The sequence below is a fragment of the Rhamphochromis longiceps genome, linkage group LG8 (assembly GCF_057381845.1).
Source record: "Rhamphochromis longiceps isolate RC_006_pf linkage group LG8, R_longiceps_female_GT1.1, whole genome shotgun sequence".
Classification (NCBI taxonomy): Eukaryota; Metazoa; Chordata; class Actinopteri; order Cichliformes; family Cichlidae; genus Rhamphochromis; species Rhamphochromis longiceps.
Window position 1 is genome coordinate 16,108,144 of NC_140564.1, and position 25,456 is coordinate 16,133,599.

At 39.1% G+C, this 25,456-nt stretch overlaps 2 protein-coding genes across 3 annotated transcripts in view; both read right to left on the bottom strand.

The window, feature by feature from the left end:
• The window catches only part of mpp2b (MAGUK p55 scaffold protein 2b), a 46,674-nt gene extending 27,725 nt beyond the window's left edge, over positions 1-18,949 (bottom strand). Inside the window, exons 1-2 of one of the 2 annotated variants that reach the window (XM_085416017.1) lie at positions 18,625-18,949; positions 4,523-4,602 (exon numbers count right to left, since the gene is read on the bottom strand). In XM_085416017.1, the coding sequence (XP_085272143.1) occupies positions 4,523-4,553 (31 nt within the window). In that variant the 5' untranslated portion in view covers positions 4,554-4,602; positions 18,625-18,949. Of the gene's footprint in view, positions 1-884; positions 1,259-4,522; positions 4,603-18,624 lie in introns of those variants that run through there. The other variant, XM_085416016.1, reaches the window with a different exon arrangement.
• A 260-nt stretch (positions 18,950-19,209) lies between these two features.
• Positions 19,210-21,349, bottom strand: LOC146663327 (peptide Y). Its single transcript, XM_085416018.1, has 4 exons — positions 21,204-21,349; positions 20,816-21,003; positions 19,717-19,797; positions 19,210-19,448 (listed from the first exon to the last, which is right to left on the bottom strand). Exons 2-4 carry the CDS (start codon positions 21,001-21,003, stop codon positions 19,424-19,426), a joined length of 294 nt encoding a protein of 97 aa, XP_085272144.1. The 5' UTR covers positions 21,204-21,349; the 3' UTR covers positions 19,210-19,423.
• Positions 21,350-25,456: the final 4,107 nt, after the last annotated feature.

Here is a 25,456-nt window from a genome sequence, read left to right on the forward strand (position 1 = left end):
TCCTTCTCTGTGTCTCATTCACTGTGCACTGATAGACAGGATGCAAATGCATTGACTGAAAATATGATTCATTACGGCTGTCACCGCTGTCGTGTCAAGCTACACACTGAAAAGCCGAGGATATCTTGCAAGACAGTATACTGTGTGACACAAATTAGACTTGGCAATGATGTAATGATGCTGCTAATTTAACATGACAGCATCAAATACTTGTTTCAGTTCTTATCCCCCTCACCTGATATCCACTGTTTAGCCAAGACAGGCAGCCCATGCATGGACCACAGGGACCCACGTGAATAGATACGAACACACACTCGCAACATATTATTATGTGGTATACAACTTTATCCAGTATTAATGAATTCCATGTATTATAAATGGGTTGTGTGGTACTTGTCACTCAATGCTGTGCTAGCAAACATTGTCTGGCCACTATCATCCAGTACAACAAATTAGCTTTTACACTGAGTTTTTTTTTCTTTCTTTTTTTATTGTGGCATCTAAACTGGTCTCTCTCAGTTTAAAGCTCCTCCTTTCACAATCTCTGTAAATTAAAAGAGAAAAGAAAAAAACGGACTCTGTGTTGAAATGATGTGTTCTAGTGAATAAATGTCTTTGCATTCTGCTGCCTGGGATTCGTCTAAATCGCATGCTGCCCTGGGTCCCATTCTGTCTCTGCTCATCGTCATCACAATCTGGAGACATGAAGCAGCACATCAGGAGCAGGTACAGTATGAATTCAAACACCAACTGGTCCTCAACCACCAACATTATAACACTGAATTGGTTGCTGATTACAGCCTAACTAGTAGCAGCACACACACCTGAACTGCTGTAAACAATCCCTATATTGCTTCGCGGCAGGCAAGTTCCTGTGTTCTTACCTTCTCCCTCCAGCTTGATATCCAGGCCCTCTAGGGAGTTGGCTGAGTCCCCCTCCTCCAGGGAGAGCCTTCCAAACAGGCTGCCAGCCATAGTGAAGAACACCTCACTACAGGACACACACACTCTCTCAGTAACACACCCAATACTGTATCAGAGGCAGTCTGAGAGATCTTCCTCTCCCTCTCTCTCCTTATCGCTCCCTGATTCCCTCCTCTTTCCGCTAAAATGACTCCTCGCTAACGGCACCTCGCCGCTCTTCCCCTCCCTCCCTCTCCACCTGCTCTTGACGTGAATGTGTATAAGCTATGCCTGGCCGAGCGTCTTCTCCTCAGCATGAATGAACGGAGACGAGGGAGGGCTGGGTGCATGTGGAAAGAAAGAAGGTGGGGGGACGCGAGAGGAGAAAGAGAGGAGGGAAGTGTGATGCTTTCCTTAAGAGGAGGGTAAAGAGGAGCCAGGAAATTTGCTTGTCTAGGTTTCCCCATGGGGGTCAAGTGGGGGGAGAGAGTAGCAGAGGGTTGGCTTGTAAGAAGGAGGTGTGGTCAAAGAGGTGGCGCTTAGGGAGCGCACTTGTGTATTTTGTTACTGCTTGCCATTACTATTATCAGAGGAACAATCACAGACTTGACTTTTTAAAATATAATACAAATGAAATTATCTAATTAGGAAATTTATATCTGAGCTACTTCGCTGACATAAATTTAAAAAAAAAAAACAAAGTTTCAAATAAAACCTGACCCTTCTCTCACCCTTCTCCACGTCTGAACAAAATATATCCCTGCTGGAAATGCTGCTTTTTAAATGTAAAAAAAGACATAAATTGGTTTAGAGAAACAATCGACTGCGTGTTACTAAAAATGCCATTCATCCCAGTCTCAGCCCTCGGCTAGTGCACAAATCAAGACTGACTGACAGCCTATTACACAAAAGACTCAACACACATTCTTGGTATAAATGCTTCTCTTTCTTTCTCTCTTCCTCTCCTTTTCTGGCAGCTGACTGCTGGAATTTACTATCATATATAACAAATAACTTTGAGGCTGTGGATTTGAGATTTGGCCCCACGTTAAAAAACACTGGAGTGACTTTCCCAGACATGTGGGGCTGGATGTAAAAATGATGTGTACGCACAAAAAAACACCTTTTCCCACACATATATCAGTATGTGCATGTGTGTGCATGTGTAAATGTGCAGGCATACCCACATTACTCCAAACAACACAGCAATTTTTTTAAATTTACAAATACAATTTACCCATTAAAAACCTCACCGCAACTAATTTTGAGTACTAACTTTATTCTTAACATTTTTTTAAATTATTGATCATTTCTCATGAGCGGTGGCTGTGTATAACAGTCTGCTTCCCTTGTGTGAACTTCTATACACTTTTCCCCTCCTTTTTGTAGCCCAGCTGTTTCTTTTTCTTTTTTTTTAACTCTGTCACATTCTTTTTGTCTTTTTTCCTTCAGAAGTTTTTCTTCTATTTGTGATTCACATCACAAAATACACATTTTCTTTTACTCCACCACTCTGGTGAAGTGTCTTAAATACAGTTTTATTTACAAATATAAATATACCTTTTTTAGTTATATGCATGTATTTTTCTCCTTTTCACGAGTTTCTGTCTTCAGCGATGAGTGAAAAGGAAATACATGGAGACATGGCTATGTGGCAGTTTACTGTTTAATGCAAAAACATTTTCTCGTTTAAACAAGAAAACATACTTTGACTGATGTCAGAATATTACAGATTTACTTTCATATAAATGGAACAATTTTAAACACGTGATGCCAAATTTGCCTTGCAGTCCAGCACTTCTCTGTGGAAGCATTTGCACAGGATACAATGCCTACTTTTGTTATGTTAATCACAAACAGTCACAAATTACTATTCTGGATTCAGCTTGATAACTATAGACAGCTTCAGAGCTGGATAGAAAAGCAACAGTAACTCAAATAACCACTTGTTACAACCAAGGTACGCAGAAGAGCATCTCTGAACCTTAAAGCAGATGGGCTACAGAAGACCACTCCAGGTACTACTATTCTCAGATAAGACAAAAGGAAGCTACAATTCACAAGGGCAACATCTGGATGATAAGGTTCAAATTTGACGTAAACAACATAAAAGCATGAATCCATCCTGCTTTGTATCAGTGATTCTGCCTGGTCCAGCTGGTGTAATAGTGTGGAGGACATTTTCCAGCACATTCTGAGCCACTTAGTACCAGTTGAGCATTGGTTTTAGGCCACACCCTACCTGACTATTGTTGCTGACCATTTCCACTTCCAGTGGGATCATGCATTACTTTACTCTGCTCAAATCAAGCACTTTTGGGATGTGGTTTGATGGTAGGTGACAAATCTGCAGTGATGCTGTGTGATGCTATCATAACCCAAAGTCTCTGAGAAATGTGTTCAACACTGCGTTGACTCTATGCCATGAAGATTTAAGGCGGTTCTGGAGGCAAAAGGGGGTCTAACCCAGTAAAAGACAGGTGTATCTAATGGATGATGTCACCAAAATCAATAATTAGGGTAAAATTCAAATCTCAAAATTCTGAAAGCGCCATGATATTTCCTTGTCCATGGTAGTGCAGCTGCGGTAGCTCTGCTCTGACAAGCCATGATGATTGCTGCGCAAAAGACAATACGCGATCCATTCTGTGGTCTTTTTCCTACCAAAGGAGGAAACACTCTCAATTCACCAAAGCAAAGATCCAGATCTGTTCAAAAAAACTAAAGCTCAGCAACTGTCACAGTAACAATAGCTAAAGTGTTATCCTTAAGTTCTACTGAAATATGCATTAACATTTCATTTCATGCAGCTGGCACTCGTATTGTAAATCAACTTTACTTCAGGCTAAAATGTTAGCAATGGCTAACATTGTATGCTAATAAAAACATAACATAATTGTAACATTAGTTGCTTAATCTGCAACCATCGTAAGATTTCATCAGTCAACCAAGTATAATGTTAACATTTTAAATAAATGATCTGCCACCCTGTCACGTTTTAATACAACCTTTTAATAAAGGACTTTAAAATGGTCAACCCATGTACTTAAACATTATGTGTTATTAAATTGGATATTGAGAATCATGTGGTTATACAGGTATTGGTTTCTGATATCGTGACATTCCTAGTAACTAATAAAGTGTCCAATGAATGACTGTATTGTATTGTAGCAGCCACCGACTAACTACAGATCTACAGAGTTCAAAAAAGCTGACCAGAAAAAAAGCTAACTGCCAAAGTAAGTAAGACCCTTACACGACACTTGGAGGTTAATCTCTTCCACGTCCTGCTATTTCAGTGACAATCTTTAATAAAAAAAAGTCACTTTATGTGTCAAATGTGTGTTCATCTGAAAACTTGCACAGTTATGTATACACCGATGTATACTACTCAGCTCTCATGCATTTGGCAAATCCTTTAAAGCATGACTGATCTAGAACTGGCGTTTTACCGCTCGGTTAGCCAGCTCATTAAGTCACATTAGTACTCTGGAGATGAGATACAAGTACTGACTGAAAGAATAATCACTAACCAATCTCTTCCTCTCAATATCTCACTCACTCACTCACACACGCACGCACGCATGCGCAATCTTCACAGCGAGACCGAGACACTTACCCGAGTCAGAGCTGGATGTGGCCACGGGCATTTTAGAAACTGGTTCTTCTGAGTATCCTCCACAAGACTTGTTAGGTCAACTGCAATAAAAAAAGAGAGTGCAAAACGAGAAGGTAGATGCATTAAAAAACGAAAACCTTTATCTATCCCACTGCTGGGTTAGAATTAGGAATGAAATAAGCGACGGAGGGTAAAGTTGTGTTGTTAGGTTGAAGCTCAACACTGAGTGATCGGGAGAAGACTTAGTGTACAAATCCCTTTCTGGCACAAGCGCAGTCAATGGACTAAACATTCACACTAACAAGCTCCCACACAGGGTAATTGGTATTTAACTTTATTAAGACCTAAAAACAGAACAGCTAGTTGCCCTGGTAACATCTAAACAATTTTAGCCATTGTATCTGTTGGGAATACCATTAGCAACAGTTGGAAAGACTTTGTAAGTGGGTTCAGCAAGGCCAGTTATCACTAGCTTAGTGAGGATCTCTGCTGACTCTAATTGATCCATTTATCGTCATGAAAACGTAACAAGCGTCGCAGGCAGAAGACTGCAGGATTAACGATCTATTGTTCTGGGATCTAAAATTGGCTCCTCAAGTCATGGAGAATTTGTGAAAATACAAACAGTGAAAAGTAAATAAATGACATGGCGAATGAGGGGGAACATAAACTCAGCAGAACAATGAATGGGAATCGTGTCTATAGAGAAACTGAAAATGTAAGCGGAGGAGAAAAGGCAGGAGGAAACTAAAACGTATGCAAGGGAGTTAAAGAGAGAGGGAACAATGGTGAGGAAGAAGAGAGCGTTGCTGATAGGAGACAGGCAGCACTATTCAAGGATGCTAATTCCTGGTTGTCATGACAATAGCTATCCTTAGTGGAATAAATGCTGTAGTGGTCAAAAGCGAGCAATGTCACCGCAGGGTAAATGTCTGTGTCTGGCAACATAAAAATCCCATGTTAGCCTTATTGTCACGTGGATGGGATGATGCTTATTTTCAAAAAAATGCTACATTATGAATGTTTTCTGTCAGGGTTACAAAAAAATAAAAAGAAATTCAAGCAGCAGCTTCCAGGAAGTTTTCAGCTCTCTGATAGGCTTCACCCAAACTAACTCAAATGACCAAACTGGACCTCTGAACTGGGTTTGGGGTTTGGTGCCTTTTGGATCTGTGTACATCACTGACTGCACTAACAGTCAGTCTGAGAAGTCTGCAGTCTCTATTTTATTTGTAATCAGTATCTGAATCTGTGAGATGCATCCATAAGGTCCTTGGAGCAATGCCATCTAAATCTAATCAGTTCTGGTACCAAAGACCCAAGACAGTGTGGCCATAATGCTGATGCTGAGGTAGTAATGTCACAGTGGCTACGTCTACCTTTTTGTGTGTGTGCATAAATAAATACCAGAATAATACCAGATCAGTCTACTAAAATCAGACCCATACTCAAAGAGGAGTTGCGATTCCTGTCAACTATGGATGGACGAACAGACGGATGTTGGATGCCTCGCTCATTTGTCCTTCAGCTGGATGAGCTAAAAACTTTTATCTTTTACCACTACTGAGCAAATGATATTTTTTAACTTCCCCTTAGGTTGAAATTTCCAATAACAAAGATACTCAGAGCAGTTTCTTGTAGCCCATCAGTTGTCAGTGAGCACAAACATAAAGATGTCTTTAAGCCCAGCGGTATCTAATCTTACTCATTTCATTCTCTGCACTGAGATCAAAATATTCCCAAATCATATTTGCTCAGATATCGTCTGCAGTTTTGTGCCTCAGCATTTTATCAACATATCCCAGGGCACAGATTGAAAATTCAGCTTATTAACTATTAATGTGACCCCACTGTGCTTTTTGGCCTACTTCGAAGGCATACGCTGCAATAAAAACTATGATCTACCAAAATATAGGGAGCTTGGGATTACTGTGTTACCACCACACCTACCTCTTCCATCTGAATAAGTGTCAGAGTGATTTGTTTGGATATACTAATGATACCAAACTGCTGAATATCATTATGCTTTTATTAGTTCGACTGGTTCCACTGGGCCGCGTGTTTTGATTCTGTCTGTGGTCTTTGGCCATATATACTTGCCTTATGTAATGAATCTACTTCTCTTTGTCCCCAGACATGCCATATCATATCACATCTGGAATAATAAAACCCAACTGAATGTAACTGGCCTTTAGAGAAAAGCTTTTGCAGTTTTTATTTTTTTGCGGTTAGTAATTGTTCCTGGGTGTATTTTAACTTAATTCTAACGTGTAATGATACCAGAAGTGTCCAAAACTGTATATTTGAAAGTAATTTACATAATAATGAACCACAGATGGAAAATATTCTCATTAGATTGCTTGACTGCACGGACAAAGGTCTTGTCTCATTCCTCTTTGTGGATTGAATATAACTGGAGGGCAGTATTTGATCTGAGGAGCAGTACACAAGGGCTGGATGAAAAAAAGGATCTTCAATAATCGTCACAGAGTACAAAAAATAATTTTTTCGTATGACATCAATTTTATCTGAATATACCAATTCATTTAGCAGTCTGCTCAATTACTTAGCATTTATGTTAAGTTTTGTGTTTTTTCATATTAAACCACAATTTTGTGGTTTAATATGAAAAGAAGACAATAAAAAGCCTTACTCTGAAATACTTTCAAATTAACCACTGAAAGACGTAGCTTGATAATCTATTTCAAATCTGACATTATTCCTCCCTTTTATAGTTTTTATATCGCTATATAACCCTTCTTCAAGTAGTATCACAAATTTAAACCTACAAATCAATCTCATCACAAAGTTATTACATTTTGTATTTAAAGTATTAAGCTATTTTTATTGACTCGGTGAGAAACAAATCTATTCTTTTGCTCACTAAAAGGACTGTTCTCTGGATTTGTGATTCATATGAATATTGTTGATGACAGTATTAAGGAAGAAGCTCCAATGTATCATATCTATTCTGTGATTGGATGATTTCATAGCTGCAGATTTAGCACACAGCTGAATCTCCCTCTAAAAACCTTAGTGCAGCGTTTGATACTGTTGACTATAATATCCTATTAGAGCGATTAGAACATGCTGTAGGTATTACAGGTACTGTGCTGCAGTGGTTTGTATCATATCTGTCTAATAGACTCCAATTTGTACATGTAAATGGAGAGTCCTCTTCACACACTAAGGTTAATTATGGAGTTACACAGGGTTCGGTGCTAGGACCAATTCTGTTTACACTATACATGCTTCCCCTAGGCAGTATCATTAGAAGGCATAGTGAGTATGCTATGTACCTTCCTTGGACCACTGCAGACCAGAAACACCCCACAAGAGCTGCAGTTTTGGAGATGGTCTGACCCAGACGCCTAGCCATCACAATTTGGCGCTTTTCAAACTCGTTAAATTCGTCACTGTTTTCCTGTTTCTAACACATCAACTTCGAGGACAAAATTTTCACTTTCTAACATACCGACCCGCTAAAAGGTTCCATGATGAAAAGTTAATCAGTGTTATTAACTGTTTGTGGTCAGAATGTTATGCTTAATCTGTGTTACCTTGTGTTACCTCTTTATCAGACCCTCTTTTGTCTTGCCATCACAAAAAAAGTTACAAACTTTAAGATCTGCCCTACTTAGACCTGCAAGTAGTGATACTAAAGAATCAAGAGGAAGGTGGATCCCCTCACTCATACCTCTTAAACCCTGAGGAACACAATTGAAAAGAATCATTTTGAAAAGTGAAAAAATATAAAAAATATATTAAGTCAGCACTAAACAAGTATAATGCCTGCCCGATAATTGTCCCAATAATAACTGATATAACTCAAATCCACAAATTCCCTTCACTATAACTGTAAACATTGTTTAACCTTAAATTAAAGGTTAAACAATGGAACCCCGACTTACGAATACCCCATTTAACGAAAAACTCAAGTTACGAAGGCACTTAACGGCAATATTTCTGCCCGAGTTACAACAAAATGCCTGTGTAACAAAATCCGCTGGCTCTGATTGGCTGAGCCCAGAATGCACACAATGCCCACAATGCCTTCCGAATCATGTGACAACCCCTTGGCTTTCGTATTTGCACTTCGCTGTTCCACTTGAACGACGTATTGTTGTTGCAGTTAGCAATTAGCCTATAGTCTATCGTTCACTCAAAAGGCGCGATGGGTGCTTCGACTTACGAAATCTTTGACTCTCGGGAACGAATTAATTTCGTAAGTCGGGGTTCCACTGTTCTAGCTTATTTCTCTTCTGAATAATTCATTCATTTCCACCTCATTAGAAGTTTTGAATTTTTTATTTTTACTTAGTTTTCTGCTGAGTTCTGCTGTCAGTTAGGTTTAAATACACCCCCTTTACAATGTCAAACACAGGTTAGAAATCTCAATATTTTCAGCTACTGGGGTCCCAATATTCACACAACCGAAAGTTAACATCACTACCAGAAGCTTTACACTGTCCTTTCTAATGGCATTTAACTGAAAAGCCTGTGTCCACCAATTAATTATTAAATTGAAATATGGTTGAGAGTCCCTCTCTGTTATCGACTAAAATGTGACATTTGGGGCTGAGATATTAATTAACCAGCCTGTGTATCCTGTTTCGTTTACTGGGATTTGTAATTGATCATTTTTTCCCCTGAATCTTTTATTTAGATGGTTAAATTTCCCTTTTTTTTCTCACTTGTTTTTTAATTTTTGTAATTTTTTTTATACTTTGCACTTCTGATGGGAACACCTACAGGCCGTGTTTCTAAAAGTGTAACAGTAAAACACATTCTTAGATGCTAAAGAACTCATGGCTTTTGCAAAACTCTGATCCGAGTGGATCAGGTCCTTAATACCACATACCAAGCCCCCCAAGCTTATCCGAGGCATCCCATGTTTGCACTGAGAAATGACGGCACTTGTTAAAAGTATGCAAAGACCACACAGCAGCTAAGAAGTCAAAGCCGACTGCAGCAGACCTTGGCCATGCAAGATACCAACACACCAGGAGGGTTGGAAGGACAGGATGCCGGGAAGAGAACCGAACCCTTTGAGCTTTTTACTCTGCTATTCTGCCTTTTGTAATATTAATAGGGTAAATTAGTCGAGAGTCAATGATGGTGCGGTCATAACCAGCCAAGGCATTTTCTTGGTAATTGGTGCCATTTTCAGAGAGAATAGCCTGTTACATGTAACCAGTAATCAAGCTCTACAATCAAGGATAAAATAGGTATTTCTCAAAAATAACATTAAGGGTGAAGTTGTTCAAAATTAGCATTTCTCGCTAACTGCCTTTCTACTACAAGCTACAAGAGACCCTGCATGCAGCTTGTGGGTCAGTGTGTCTCCACTGTAATACTGTATCGCAGCATCTAAACTATCTCTGCTCTCTGAGTGGTTTTTCCCGCTGGGTCCGCATTAGTCAGCTCACACACACACGCTCATGCAGATCTCCATCTTGCTCACTGTATTGCAGGAAGAGAGCAGCTGTCATGACATCACATTTGCCGGCCTGCTATCATCTCTACATCAACTGTCAGTTCACCAAAACAAGAGGCCAGCAGCAGGTTTGGTTCTTGTGGTCGACGTACACAAAAAATTATATTCATTTTAATATAGCTTACTCAACATTTCCAGTGGAACAACATTATTCTGGAGATTGCTGCAACACAGAATAAAAAGGGCAAAGGTCAGTTAAAAATATCCCTAGAGTTGAAGGGAATTCTTAATTCTGCCTTCAGGGAATTCTTTGTTGCGCAGACTGTAAGCCTACACTTGTGTGAACCCAATGCACTGTGATAAATTTATTATTAACTCCATTTCCTTTAAGGTAGTGCTTGCAGATATATGGCATACAACTGCAAAGAAAGCCTGTGTCCAATTTTCCTGAAATTGCACGCTCCAGGACACTTTGGCCTGGAGCAATGACACAAGCAGCGGCTCAGGTGTTTGTACGCCAAGTGTAAAACGCCTTGAGGTGTTCTCACAGTGAGGCTGCATTAAAGCCTGCACACATGCTCGCACATACAGATACACATGCTCGCACACAAGCACCAGCAACCAAACAAGTCTTAATCCACACATGCAGGCTGGCGTCACGCCTAAAAATAACCCTGTGCTCCCACAGGTTCAGCTCCTCTCATTACTTTACAAGGGAAAACTGTCGTATCCAAGACAACCGTGAGCAGCTCTTTTTCTGTTCCCCGGTGCTTTGCCATGGCAACAAGGGAAAATGCGTAAAATAATAATAAGTTGGAGCTAAAATTGGGTCTATTACAGTGTTTGAGCTACACTTCAACTCAGCTTTGCTCTTTGTCTGTGGAAATGATTTCAGATTAGCTTTATATTTCAAAAGTATTCACACAACAGCCTGGAAATACATTTTGACAGATCTCACCAGCCAAAATTAAGCTTGTAAAGGACACATGACACCAAAACAAACCACAAATAAATCTATGGGACAATTACATAACAGCCATTACTACAAAGAGCCAGCCAAACAAAGAAACATACTGTTTGAGTCAATCATGTTGTCGCACTCACACATGCATGCAGCTGGGCTTCACAACAGTCAGTTGTTTAGTGACAGAAGATATCTATGTTTCTTGTTGCTGTTGTAAAGATGCAGGTTAATGGATTCGAATGAGAAATGCACCGATCAACCGGCCAGGGACTGGATCGGTCAGTTTTCCCAGACAGGCGGGCAGCCAGTCGGCTTCCTATAATTACAATTAAAAGTCTGTTTCATGTCTACACAACACGTGCGCATGCAGCACACGGAAATCACGGCATGCATACTCGCACCCACACGCTAAAATGTCACTAGCATGATAGAGCCTCACCGTGACACAAACTTGACCAAAGTAAACTGTGGGGGGACCTGAAATACAGAAACCTAATGAGACAAGCTTTTGCACAACTGAACATGGTCATTTTAAAGACATGAACAAAGAAGTGGCTAAAGCTAGCCAAGAGCCTCGGTATGAGCAAAGGATCAAAATAATTATGAGTGAAAAAGAGAAAAGTATTGGTGACATGTTATCTAATGAAGTTATAAGCATACTGAAAAATAATGTATGTACCCGACAGCTGTTTTGTTATATAAATCAGTTGGACCTGCTTTTGTTTGATAGGGTAAAATATGTCAGGTAAAGGTGGGCGTACAGCAGCTTATATTTATTTAGTTATTGGTATCTTTTTTCATTAGCAGAGCGCTTTTTTCCACTTGTTTAAGCAAGAGAAGTTCCTGTAACCTACAGCAGTTTAAGAAGATTGTTAAGTTTAATCATTTCTTTAATTTCTTTTCTTTTCTTTTGGGGGGGGGGGGGGGGTTGCCTATCCGGTCAGTTATAGCTCTTACAAAGAAAAATGAAATTGGCAGAAATTGCTATTGGCAGGTCATGTGTACAAAATAAATAAATAAATAAATAAATAAACAAACATCAGAAGCTGGAATCAGCCAAGAAAACGACAGTTGTTACATCTCTAATTGAAACATTCTAGGAGGGGAGCAATGTAAAAAAAAAAAAAAAGTGTTAATTAGACCCAGTGCTACCTCTGCTTGCTTTGTATACAGAAAGACAACGGTAATTAAAAACTGGACATCATTGAAAATTGTCTTTTAAATGCAAAAAGCTAATAACATTGTGCTGGGGATAAAATATTATCAGCCATGTTTCACAAAACACAAATTATACTTGACCTTCTAACAGGAAGAATGACATTTATACTGAAAGAAAAAACAAATACATTTGTAAAAGTCTGGAGATATTTCTTTAAACTTTGTAAAATATGTAGTCAATCGGGACAATTGAATGTCATACCTTAGCAGCATTATATCTTTCGAATAGACATCTCAATTCAAGGATATGTAGTACCATGTGTCATAAAAGAGAAGGAGCTTTTGGTTATCTTTGGGGCTTTTTAGTTTAGATTTTACTATTGATCTGTTCAAAAAACAACTAAAAAGTAGACTGTAAAAAACTTTAGGTGGCTGTACTGTTATTTTTATTGTATATCTAATGTGAATTAGCATGAGATTAGTTAAGTAAACTGTTGGGATGAACCAGATGAGGAAAAAATAGGATATTTAAGCCTGCTTTTTGGACAAAGTCACCACACAACTTAAATATATTTAGCTGGATTTCGCTGGACAAAACAAAAGTTATGGGTCTTTTCTCATTTATTTATATAGGAGGCACAGTTTACCCCAAAATAACTCTCCAGAGGAATATTAAACTCAAGGTTATTGCTTCATATGAAGTCAAACTTGATTTAAAGTGGGCTAATAATAGTAACAGTAATAATAAACTCCAACAATGTTCCCTATCTTTTAGTGTAAATAAAAACAAGCACATTCTCGGAACGTTAATGGGCCATTCATCTAAAAAACAGACGATGAAAAGCCCTGCTTGTCTTTAAAAAAACATAAGTGCAATTTCACTAATATGTGTATGTTTCTGTGTTTTCCACATAGAGTCAGTGTATTATATGTGCTTTATAATGTACAAATCACACTTTAAAGGCACAATGACATCACATATTTTGGAGCTAATAAAAATATCTGATATTTTGCAATCTTGAAATAACTTTAGCCTTCCATATATTTCCACTACTGTGTAATGCTAGCATTGGAATACCAGGAGCAGCAGTCTGTTTAATAAAAACCAAAATGTCAGTGACGTAGTAGCTCTTCTGACTCATGATCCATCAAAACTCACACATTATTTCAATGTTTGACGTACTGAAGAAAGCAGTTTTGTAATCATTGTTTGACTATGCTTCACAATAATGAGAGTTTCAATCCTATCCAGAACAAATTAATCGCATTCACCACCAAATACAAGTGTTTGAGCTGAGGAATCACTGTGTCACAGCACTGACCATATTACCCAACCACACCTTCCTAACGTGGGAGTCTAATGACTAATAAGATGATGATCAGCACCTTTTGACAGGATACAAGTGCTACAAGTGTGTAGCAAAGTGATATTTCAAGCTTTCCCATCATTTTGCATTTCATGATGTTCTTTCTTTATCAGTTTGTACATGTAAAAGTAATCAATATAACATTAATGACACAACCGGCCATGACCCTAGCTTATGACATTATTATGCTATAAATAAACCTAATGATGAGCACACGCCAACGCTCATTTTATGATCATTACAAACCAGACCAATAAGTACGCATAGAAAAATGGAAAACTCAAAGTCAACTTTATTGTCAATTCTGCACAGAACATACACAGGATCAAAATGTTGTTTCCTACGACATGCAGCCAAGATAAAAATAATAAATAAAGTAAACTAAAGCAGGGAGCTGTAAGAATACGAGATATAGGTATGAAAATAATTATTAGTATGTAATCTGATTTCAACAAGATACATTCAAGCTTATAAACAACAATTAAGCTATATGCATTATTTAAATTATTTGTATAAAGTAGCAAGTATAAATGAATTACTTGCAAAGCAACAAATATGACCTGATATATGTTTAATTAAATTCTGGCCAGTGCTCTATCTTCACTTTCCACTACTGATATGCTATCACACGGTAGTGGCTTTATGTGCTGACTCCTTAAGATGTGATGAAATTGTAACATCTGCTGCTAAAAGCACTGCAATACAACTTCAAACAAGCATACTTTAAAACTTTTAAGTTCTCTCACCGACATAGATTCATTTTGATTATTCTTACAGAAAAAACATATTATAGCTTAGCAGGTCTCATGAAATCTTCTAGGAGAACATTGGTATGTTCATTCTTTCCTGAAAGAAATGGAAGAAGTGTCCTTAACATCACCTTCTGGTGATCATATTAACTTTCAACTTACAAATACTGATACATATCATGATAGTGTGTGGAGGTCTTTTGAAGGAAAAGTTAAACTGAAAACCAGTTTAAATCATTGTTGAGTGATTCAAAATAAAAGTGTTCTCTGCTCCCCACATGCATACTAATACACCCAGTGCACAACAGTTTGGCTGCATGAAGAAACAACATGGAAAAGAACACCAGATGTAGTTTTCCGTTGAAGAGATTGAGGTTGATAATGAAACTTTATCTTAACGGGGCTTTAAAAATCTGATTGTAGATGGTAAATGATTAACAATCAGCTAACAGCTTTCAGACCCCATGGCCATTTCTGCCACGAGACAGTTTGTGATTCTCAAATAGTTCAATTAAGTTCATTATCTCCTCTGTCTTTTGCTTTGTATTTGGCTTTATGCTGCTTTGCACAAAACCCCCCAAAAAACAACCAATTTTCTATTTTAAAGCAACATGACTACAATTGAGTGCAATCACTGCATATCATTTGAAAACCTGTGGTTTAAGTGTTACGAGTCTTCCTTTTCTCTCTGGTGACAGAGATTGTAATTAGACTTAAATGTCATGTATGTATCAGTGAAAGGGTAAAGGGCTTAGGCAAAGTGCTGTGAGCTACCCAGGGGGAGCTTTAACAATCAGCACCCTGGCTGGATTTCATTAAAGGATCACTTTTTCTTTTTGTCGTGATGGAATATAATTGTGGGCGTTTCATTGAACCCAAATGTTTTACACAAAATAACTTACATTAGCCTGACTAATATCAGCATTTATCAAGTATAACACAATACAGTATGGCATGCGTAAAAATATTAAAATTACAGCGCAATACAGATACTTTTAGTACAGCTCTGGAGTACGCTAACAACATCTGACGCCAGCTTTGTAATGTTTCGGTTTGTCTCTTCATTTCAGCAGCTTTCATTAAAAATGACTAGTTGCTTCATCAACAGTAGTGTGAAAACAGCTTTAGTAAACACAGCCAACGGGTACAGTCATGTGAAAAAGGAAGTACACTCTTTCCTAAGAGAAATCTAAATGCAGAAGCAGAGTGTGATAAAACTAAGTACACCCCATGATTCAAGAGCTTGTAGAACCACTTTTAGCAAAATAATGTGAAGTAATCATTCTCCGCATGACTTTATCAGTCTCTCACATCATTATGGAGGAATTTTGGCCCACTCTTCCCCAATGTGACGTTGTAGTGACATCTTTTATATGTCATTTTTGCACGTCTAATTTTGGTCCACTGAAGGGGACGTCTAGTGTTGTCGTTCGTACGATCTCCATGTGCGGGTTAAGTTATTTTTGCTTCTATAGACTATGTAGCCACGTTTCCAGCGGGTGGAGGCCATGTTTTTTGTTCAGTAACAGTTATGTGTGAAGGAATGCAGAACAAAGTTCAAATGTTGAACGTCATATTGACGTCTAAGTTGGGTCATGGCTGGACGTCGAAATTGTAGACTTAGTTTGGACCGCCGTACCCAATATAGACATGATCTGGACATCTATCTGACCTCCAGTGCTTAGTTGGTTGGTCCTTGCAGTTTCTCTGAGCATTGCAGTATCTGACCTTCAGGTGAATTTGTTGGGATGGCTATGCCTAGGAAGATTGGCAATTATTCTGAATTTGCTCCATGTGTAGAATTATAAATTTCAAATTCTTTATCAAGAAGACAACCATTGCTTTTCTAACATACTGCCTGATATCTTTCTTCCTTGCATTTATGGTAAAACACACCTGAATGCTCTAGACCAGCCAAACTGCAAACACCTTTGCTTTTATAAAGATGATCAAACTTACTGATTATTACTTAATCAAAGGCAGCACCTGACTGGTATTTATGCCATTAATTCCTATGGAAGCAGGAAGGATGTATTCAGTTTTGCTAAATAAGTAATGATGTGTTTTATGTCATGTGTTGTTCACGAGGTTGTATTTGGACCTGCAAAAGAACAGATGACTTTTTATTATGTTCTGATAGAAAAACCCTTTCAAATTGAACATTGCACTACCATTCTGTCCTCCAAAAGAGAGGTCTAGTACAGGTAGCCTAGCAGACGACTAGTCCACCTTTTTTTTACCGAGATGTGAACATGTTTATTTCTGTTGTTAAATTAGGCATTTACACGAGGGGTCCATAGGGATTCACTCTTACAGCCACCCTCAAGTGGTGATTCTAGTGACTGTAGGTTTTGGCACTTTCACTTTGGCTCCCTTTTAAAGCTTTGCAAGTTGCCGCCTGGTGCCGGAGGGGCTGAGGTGGCAGGTAGAGAGTAATGAGCAGGTCATTTCTTATGAATAGAGGTTGGGAAAAGATGCTGAGGCTATGTGAACCACGACTCATTAATCTCCCTGTGGAATCAAGCGTGGATGGGGCCTTTCTTTTAGCCTGCTACAATTGATTAGAATTCCTAGTTGATGCAGTAATTCACCACTGGGGCTGTGAAAGCAGTAAGCTGAACAGAGTCACAGTTGAGAATCATTGAAGGTGGTTTGACTAAGAGTATTCTGTATGTATCATAAAATAACTTTTTATTGTATTTGGTTGTGACTCACACGTAGCTCTTTGAATCCTCCTGAAAGTTTGAGTAATACAAAAGGATTAGAGTTTGTTTATGCACTAAATCGAGGCTATGGCATGCTGACATTTTTCTCCTGATCTAAATCAATGCCTAGAGCTACATTTATTCACATTTTTCTTGCGGGAGACATTCTCACTTTATATAAACAACAAAAAAATAAATAAAAGTTTAAAGCAAAGCTGCTAAATGATTAAAGAACTCCTTTGGAAATCTTTCTGTCGAAGTGGAGCCACAACTGCCAGTCTTCTAGTCAATCCCCAAAGCTGGGAAATTTATGGTAAACCTCACACTTCCAAAATAAAACTGATAAGAAGGCAGAAGTTTCTTTAATCCCAGTAAAAAAGCTCTTTAGTAGATTATGGATCCAAATGCAGGACTCAGGAAACAAATTTAAAGCTGTCAGCTCAAAGTGAATACAGAAAGTCCAAATATTTGCAGAGCAGGGACCCCAAACACCAGAAATCTCAGGAAACATGAGGCAAGCTGACATACAGGTATGAGGGATGATACGGCAAAGGACATAGGACAAAAGATAAACATCGGTCAAATGCATGCTTGTTTCAGTGAGTGCATCTTTAAACATTAATGTCGTAAAACGCTGATTAATAAATAAAAACCTTGGTCAAATTTTTGGATATCCAATCTTATTGTCATCAAAACAAACCAAAACGCCTCTAATCTATAAATCAGACAAACTCTGTTAGCTACAAATTGTTGAAGAACAATCTGAGATACATTTTAAAGAAGGCACACTTTTAGGCAAAATCATTAAACACAATGGGGTAGTTATATATTTTGCTACATTTTAATTTAGAGGTAAAATAAATAGCAATGGTCATTGCCTCTACTTAAAGGAATAATAATAATAATAATAATAATAATAATAATAATAATAATGTGCAGGCTAAATCAGAAACAAAGGTCACTTTAATGTTTTTAAATTGAAGACACTAGCAGTACTTTTTAGACTAATATAACGAAAATATTTCACATTATAGATTACTTTGCGGCTCTATGCCCAAATGAACCTTTTATTGTCTATCTTCTCTCTTATTGCTCTTTATTTACAAATCAGGCGTATTGTTAGTTGGGTAGTCCTCACGCGCTCAAACACCTGCACTTATCCCCACTATACGGGCATGCGCAATAGCATCGAATCCAGTATGTTACCAATGTTCCCAACAAATCATTTCATTGTACAAAAAAAGACAATAATTCTGCCTAGGGTTGCCATACAGAGCAATACTGTTTGCCTGTTCTGACTTTACACAGAAGCAAATAGCGTGTAGCCTGAGGCCAATTAGGCTAGCTCAATAAAAATTGCATTAGCCCCCCCCCGCCTCCTCAAGCGAATGGGCGTAACCTCGAGAAACGACTCCACGACATTACCTGGATTTTAACAGGAATTCCTAATGGCAGCACGGTCTCTCCTCCTCGGAAGCGCTCATAAAGACAAGGAGTGAAATAGCTGGACTTCTTTGTAGAGGGTAGGGTAGCTTTAATGACAAGAACGGGGTAATGAAGACTGAACGTAGCCTGTAACAGTAGACACCTGGCGAGTGGGGAAGGTAGACTATGCCGCTGGGAAAGGCTTTGCTTCGATTAACGGTATTAATACTACCCACTGCCGCTAAAAACTAAACACCGCGTGAAAAATAATAATAAACCACAGGATGAGGTGCTCACCTGCCCGGTCACCTTTATCCGGACGCCCTCTCGATATGAGATGCAGGAAGAAGACGAAGAAGGTGTGAGATATCAGACTGACAGTTGCTGGAGCTCGGCAGCCTTTTTCCCCCCTCTGTGCAGTCACTTTCACAAAACCAGCAGCTACCCACACAAACTGCTATCTTTAACGAGACAGCACATAAAAGGGCTCGCGTGCTAATAGAAATGGATCCATTGATTAAAAGCCAGTAGGCTGCCGGATATTAAGCACCGGTCTTGTTTCCCCTCCAAAGGACGTCCAAGAAGGCTTTGTGATGGCAAACGCGTGTTTTGGGCTCGTGCCCCTGTGTGAAGTTAAAGCCTGTCCACTGCCGTCGATGTGAACCCATGCACGAGCAGCAATAGGAGAGCAGAACTTGGAAATGTGCGTTTTCTAGTTATATAGTGACACCTAGCGGCAATCAAAGTCATTGCAGTTACAGTGCAGCTGCTACAAATACTCTTACTCCCATCCTCCTATTACTACCACCACTATTACAACTAATAATAATAATGATAATAATAACAATGCAGGATTACAAAAGCACACGTTGGTCGGTGTAATACTTTAAATTCACAGAGGTGTTTATTGTAAATTTGATTTCGATACAAATTATTTACACATTTGGGAGAAGAATTATTACATGTACTTAGAAGGGCAAACAAACATAGTGAAGCAAATAGACATACATGCTTATCATATAATTAAACATATGGCATCACTGGATCCCAAGCAGGTTGCTTCTTGAGGATGTTTTGGTAGTGTGGGATTGTGTGTTTACCACTGGTCAACGTAGTCAGAGCTGTTAAGAAAAGAGAGATAGTTTTAAAAAATGGTTACATTACTTGAACTTTTTTTGCATCTTAATAAGTGGTTTGCAAAAGCGCTAAAAGATTTCTCATAGTTCAATAATATAGTCGGTTTAGTCTGAGTATTAATTAACTGTTGCTTTCTGGTAATGGGGCTCTTATTCAATATTGGTTATTAGCCTGCCTAGTAAATTTGATACACCTATTTCAATTTTTTCACATTAAAAAAAATTCTTCTAGGCATCATGGCATGTTACTCACCGTGGCTCAGTGTCTTGGTTTGAATTTCCTCCATACAGCAGCCAGGCCACCGGCTCCTCAGGGGCTGATCTCTTCCCATACCTGAAGGAAGTCCACACCAGCATATTTAACAAGTACGACTAAATATTAGAGGTTATTACTCACGTGATAACTCTCTCTGCTCTTAAGCATTAGCATTTCATCAAGTGCTCTGGTATGATACCATGAGCCTCACTATGACTTTCAACATAAGAACCAGGCAGGTCAGCTGAATGCTGCATGTTGAGTCTCTGAGAGCTTGTTCTTTCTTTGGTCTCTGCAGTCTGCATATCAGTTCTGCAGCTGTCTGAGTGCAAAGGAGGATTTTCAGGTTCACTGCCCACTGTACAACAAGGCAAACATACCAGTCAGCTCTGACTATAGTACTGAAGTCTCTTTACTGAAAATCAATGCCTGGCCGCTGAAGAGCAAACCTGCTTTTATTTGAGGTAGGAGAGGCTGCATTGTTAAGCCCTTTGAGTTCAATAGTAGATTCAGCTCTTTTAATTACCTTTAATGACATTATTGACTATACTCAGCATCCATCTACTAAACCTAAGCACCCAGACATGTAAAAATCTAATTTTGAATATTTATGACTCAGCTTTGACTTTCACCTGTCAGGAAACAAGGAAAATGAATAAAAATCTGTGGTGTTCCAGAATGTGTATTAAAAGATCTGGAGTATCAACAGAAGCATCACAGTCTGTCTGGATTGCAGAAAAAGAAAAATAGCTGGACTCTTCACCAGCATCTGAAAAGCCTTGATTTAAAGTATTGAACAAACCTTACGTGACTGAGTCATGTCACAACGGGAGGGCTTCCATGCCCCATTTGGCAAACCTTGCAAACCTGTCCTTGAGCCCAAGACTTTAATCCCTCACATCAAAGGAGACAGACTTTGTATCTGATCCAACCAGAGCATGAAGAGGTACCACATCCCTACAAGTTTATCCAGCATCTATTAGCCTTCTTCTCTTCTTTCTCACCTTTTCCATCTGACATATTAGCTTATTTAAGAAAACAACCTGATGCACACCCGGGTTTTCGCTACTCCTTTAACTTTCTTTTAGAGACTCACCTCTGTCTGGTGATGAGGTTGACATAGTGCCTGACGGCTGCGTGATATTTGGCCCAGTCCTCCGGTGAGGCGTCGCTCCCGGGGCTCTCTGGTTTGGGAGGGTAGGCGTCCGCAAAACTGCTCAGACACACCAGGATGCAGACGACGAGCGCTGCGAGCATCATCCACGATCTGAGCGTGTTGGCCATCTGAGGAGAGAGGAGAAACAGCAAGGAACGATCACATCAAAGGCAAAATCTGCTAAGGCTCTGTTTCACAGGAATAGAGAGTATTACAAAGGTTATATGAAAGTACGCAAAGTGCCAATAAGTTTCGAAGTGTGTGTGTCTGTTTGTGGTGAAGTTAAAAATCAAGACGCAACAGAGAAACAGAGTAAGAAATAACTTACTGTCTGATTTGTCTCCTGATGATCTGACTGTCACCTCGGCAGTGCACCTCTCTTGTTTCTCTCCTCTCAGTTCACGGTTTTTATATGATCTGGATGGACATCTGATGCGCACCGAGTTAACGATTAACCACACCCCCCGGCTTTAGTGGCCGTGTGTAAATGGGGTAATTATGTCCCCCACGAAAAAAAAAAAAACTCAGACTAAACTTATGTGCCTGGGTTCCGATATTTGGCTTTTATCTGAATTCTGAAGTTTTATTGGGTTTATGGGGAAAAGACGCTGATTTTACTGTTGGATTAGCCAGTGTGTGTTCAGCACCACGAACAGCGCATCAGGGCAACAATATAGAAAAGAGCACAAACTGCTCTTTAGAAACCATAGCATGGTGTTAATAGAAGTGAGATATATAATGTTTAACATGTGAGAGAAAACATTTTAACACACATTACATATTAACTCGGTAGCCTATCACTGTTCTCACATAGTCCTGCTTTATTTCACGATTACTCAGTGAACTGTTATTTTGTTACACTGCCTCGTTCCCATAGCGGAAGACTTTCTGTATTTCTTTGCATTTATGTGAATGAATTCATTCTATGATGCAGCAATGCAACTATAAATCCTGCTGCATACATTTTTAGTTCCCTTCACTTTCTTTCTTGGTTAAGAAAGAAAATTCTTTAACATCAAACCAGAGTTCCCCCCTACTCTCTCTCTCTTTTTTTAAATAGCATGTTTAAAAAAATCAAAATCAATAACACCACAAATCTCATAAATATCAAAGCTTTCTAAATCCTGGCATATTATTGTTAATTTGCGGACATTGTTGTCTATTTCCCAAAATAATTTTTGAGCTGAGCACAAGATCTTTAGTAACTGATTCTGTCAGTATCAGAAAGTTTATATCAGTTGATCTTTTATTTGCTTTTATTTTTTAATAAACTTTTTTTTGGCACCTGGGAGTTTAATTTGACTAGACAAAGTAGTAATGGCATGCTTATAAGAGTTGGGAAGCCAAACTTCAAATTTAAAAAAAAAAAAGATTTGTGGAAATTTCTGCTTTACTTTAAGAAAAGAGACTTCTAGAATTGTCCTAACTTGTGTAATTATTAGTCTGAAAATGCTTAGCTTGCTTTGAATAATCACCGCAGCATGCATTATTCAAATGGCCATAAAACCTTTGTTAGGGTAGGGGTCATAGGCCACACATGAGTGTTTGGGCCATTGCACTCACGTGTAAGTGGCAGCAGTGTGCTTCATTTTCAGTGAATGCTTGAATTAAATGATTTAATGAGGTGTTGGAGAACCAACCAAACATCGAAAATAATAACATAACCTTCGTGATGCATGGATGTCATGTCACTCTGTCCGAAACACTGTGTTTACAAGATACCTTTCAGGTACTGAGTGCTGAGGCTGACTGTTAAACGCTCACGTGTGTGACCCGTGAAGCAGCTCCAGCGTATCTTGGATCTTCACAATTCGCTGTTCACTTCATGATGCCTGAAGGCATCCTGCAGTGCCTTTGTTGAGGTTTGTGTGCAAGCTGCACAAGATGGAGGTGTGCAGATGGTAAATGTTTTTTGTTTCTCTGCATTTTTTCACTTTTGAATTGTTGTGTATGAATTAAGCTGTAGGGGATACTTGCAACTCCTTGTTGATTTTGCAACCCAAAGGTTAGCTTGAAATTCACAAAGTCAGCAAACAATCATAAATCTGTTTGGTTTTTTCATGCATTTTGCCCGAATCTTATTATATGATATTAGTTAGGATTAAACACGGGGATAAACATGACACAGATGTGCAATGCCACATAGATATTACGTTAGGTAATTCTCCAGAGAATGCTTTCAAATCATCCTCAGAATGCAAGAAAAGCAAAACTACAGCACAACTACAATACATACATCAAAAAGTCAACATTTGCAGTAACATTTTAAAGGCTCTTGTGAGATAATACATGAATCAGAGATGCTGTCATCATAGAGTAGAACATAAGAGCATGTTTGTCCTACTCGGCTCCCGAGGGAAGTCATGAAAACTCTTCTCTCCTGTGTTTTATAGAGTTGTAAAAAACAAAGGTTTTTCCTTTGTCTGTCCCTAAGCCCTTGTCAAAAAAACAAGTTGACGCAGGCATAAATTCCACCTGACAGCCTCTGCAAAGCTTTGGACAATAAACAAGAAATTAAAGTGGATGTTCCCCTGCCATAAAGGTTGTAAGTGGATTGTGGTATTGCCCGTTGATTGCGCTGACCATTTCTAAGCAATTATTGTACAATAATTCAAACCGATAGCGAGGGGCAATTGTGTTTTATACAACCAACGATGCTGAAATTGACGCAAAATAGCAAAAATGGAATTTAAATTGGTAAATCTTAGCTTTTAACAACCCGACGGGCTTGGATAGGCTGCTTAAATTACACTGATCAAATAATAAATAAGTAGTCTACTATTCAAGATGACCGATATTTGTCCTGTTCATTGTAAGCACCCATTTCCCCAAGATAACAGTGGCTATCCTATTATTTCTACTCCAGTGGTTAACCTCTTTGCACTCTCTCAAAAGCCCATAAAAGTCAATGGCAAGAAACAACAATATGCATAAGGCAAACTCATTAGCTTGGTGCAATGTTTGTCAGTAAACACCAAGAATGTAACAGGCCCCTGATAAGAGAAAGGGCAGACAGTGAAGTTTTCACAGTCGAATAAGCCCCAGCTAATGCACTTCTGAAGAGCAGTTTGGGCTCCTGCATAGAGGTGAAGTGTTTGGATTGCCATCAAGGCCAAGATAATAGCACCTGCAGGGGTGCCACTGATTTCAAAAAACTTTTTCTCTCTTGTCTTGTTCAGTTTTACCAACTTTTCTTTAGTGATATTGGTGCCGCTGATGTGTGTTACAGCATTAGGTATTACATTTAAAATGAAAGACTTCTTTAGCTTAGCAAAACTTAAGCAAATCTACTTACTGTAGGCATTTACCTGCATTCTCCAAACGTAGCCCTAAAAGCTTTTCTCCTGTAAGTCTGTCTTTACTTTAGATAGTAAACCCACCTCCATTTCCATTTGCATTACACAAGCTAGTTCCCAGTCCAAATAAGAACACACACACACATACATGCAGGGAGTCCATTGTGGTGTAAGAGCAATCTGCCTGGAGAATGTCTGACTCCTTCCTGCCTTTGCAGACAGTAAGGGGGAAATGATTAGGCCCTTTTTATTTTGCCTTATCTCCCGAACGGGGTAGCAGCTAATATGAGCAGAGTGCTTTTCAGACAGCCAGGTCTGTTTGCACACCTCGGGAGACAAAACGGGGCTGCCCACCAGCAAAGGGCAATAATTCAAGAGCACATAAGTGGCTCGAAAGGGGTCTATGAGGGGCGCTGTAGATGGGAGGCCAAACATAACACACATTTCTCTTTCACGGTACATACTTACTGTCTGTCTGTCGATGACACATGTGCACACACACATAAAATGAGCTTCTTCGCCACAGCAGGGTCAAATAACAGGTGCACAAGTCAGGGCTTCACATTTTCTCATTTGGTTTCCAAACCAGTGATACCTCGTATTATTTCCTTTCTCCCCTCCAGGGGCTTTCTCCGCCAGCTGCAGCATTCATCGTGACCATTTGTCTGTTTTGGGAAGCAGAGCTGACGCATTACATCAATATCCCGCCAACGGATACGTGTATGAACGAGCTGGCAGCGGCAGTCAGATGGGCGATGACACACAGGTTAGACAGCTCAAGTGGGGCTGATGATTTAATTCGGTGAATGTCCTCAAATATATTACAAATTAAGGAAGCCATTGTGTTATTTAGGTGCCCAACCTGTCCCCTGAAAATCTGTCACGCTCTATAATGTGAGGTGTAAGAAAAAAGGAGATCATACTAGATGTGATTGCAAAGCAGCTCATGGAGATATTTGATATTTCCTGTAAGCTGTGGGGATTTTGAATCTGTGGGGGATTGATTTGGGATATCTTCACGATGGACTTGGCAATTACTCAAAACATGGGAGAATCTAAATGAAGAATGCGCCCTGGAGCCTAACAGGCACGGTGCACACCTACCAAAGTCAATTCTTTTAGTAATTACACCAAATGAGTTTCATGGAACTAGTTGGTCATCAATAACTAATCAAGCAACAAAGAGACTCATTGTTGTCTATGAATGCACGTGTTGTGTGTCCATTTTTAATTCACAAAGGTTACATGTGCTCCTTGGATGCCTTAAAAGGCCTTTAATTAATGC

Bases quoted from the DNA above. Each gene is read 5' to 3' on its own strand.
- LOC146663327 (XM_085416018.1), bottom strand. From the start codon at position 21,003: ATGGCCAACACGCTCAGATCGTGGATGATGCTCGCAGCGCTCGTCGTC. The intron at 19,798-20,815 runs GTGAGTCTCTAA...GACTTCCTTCAG, and splicing joins AACCTCATCACCAGACAGAG to GTATGGGAAGAGATCAGCCC. The intron at 19,449-19,716 runs GTGAGTAACATG...TTTTCTTAACAG, and splicing joins AACCAAGACACTGAGCCACG to CTCTGACTACGTTGACCAGT.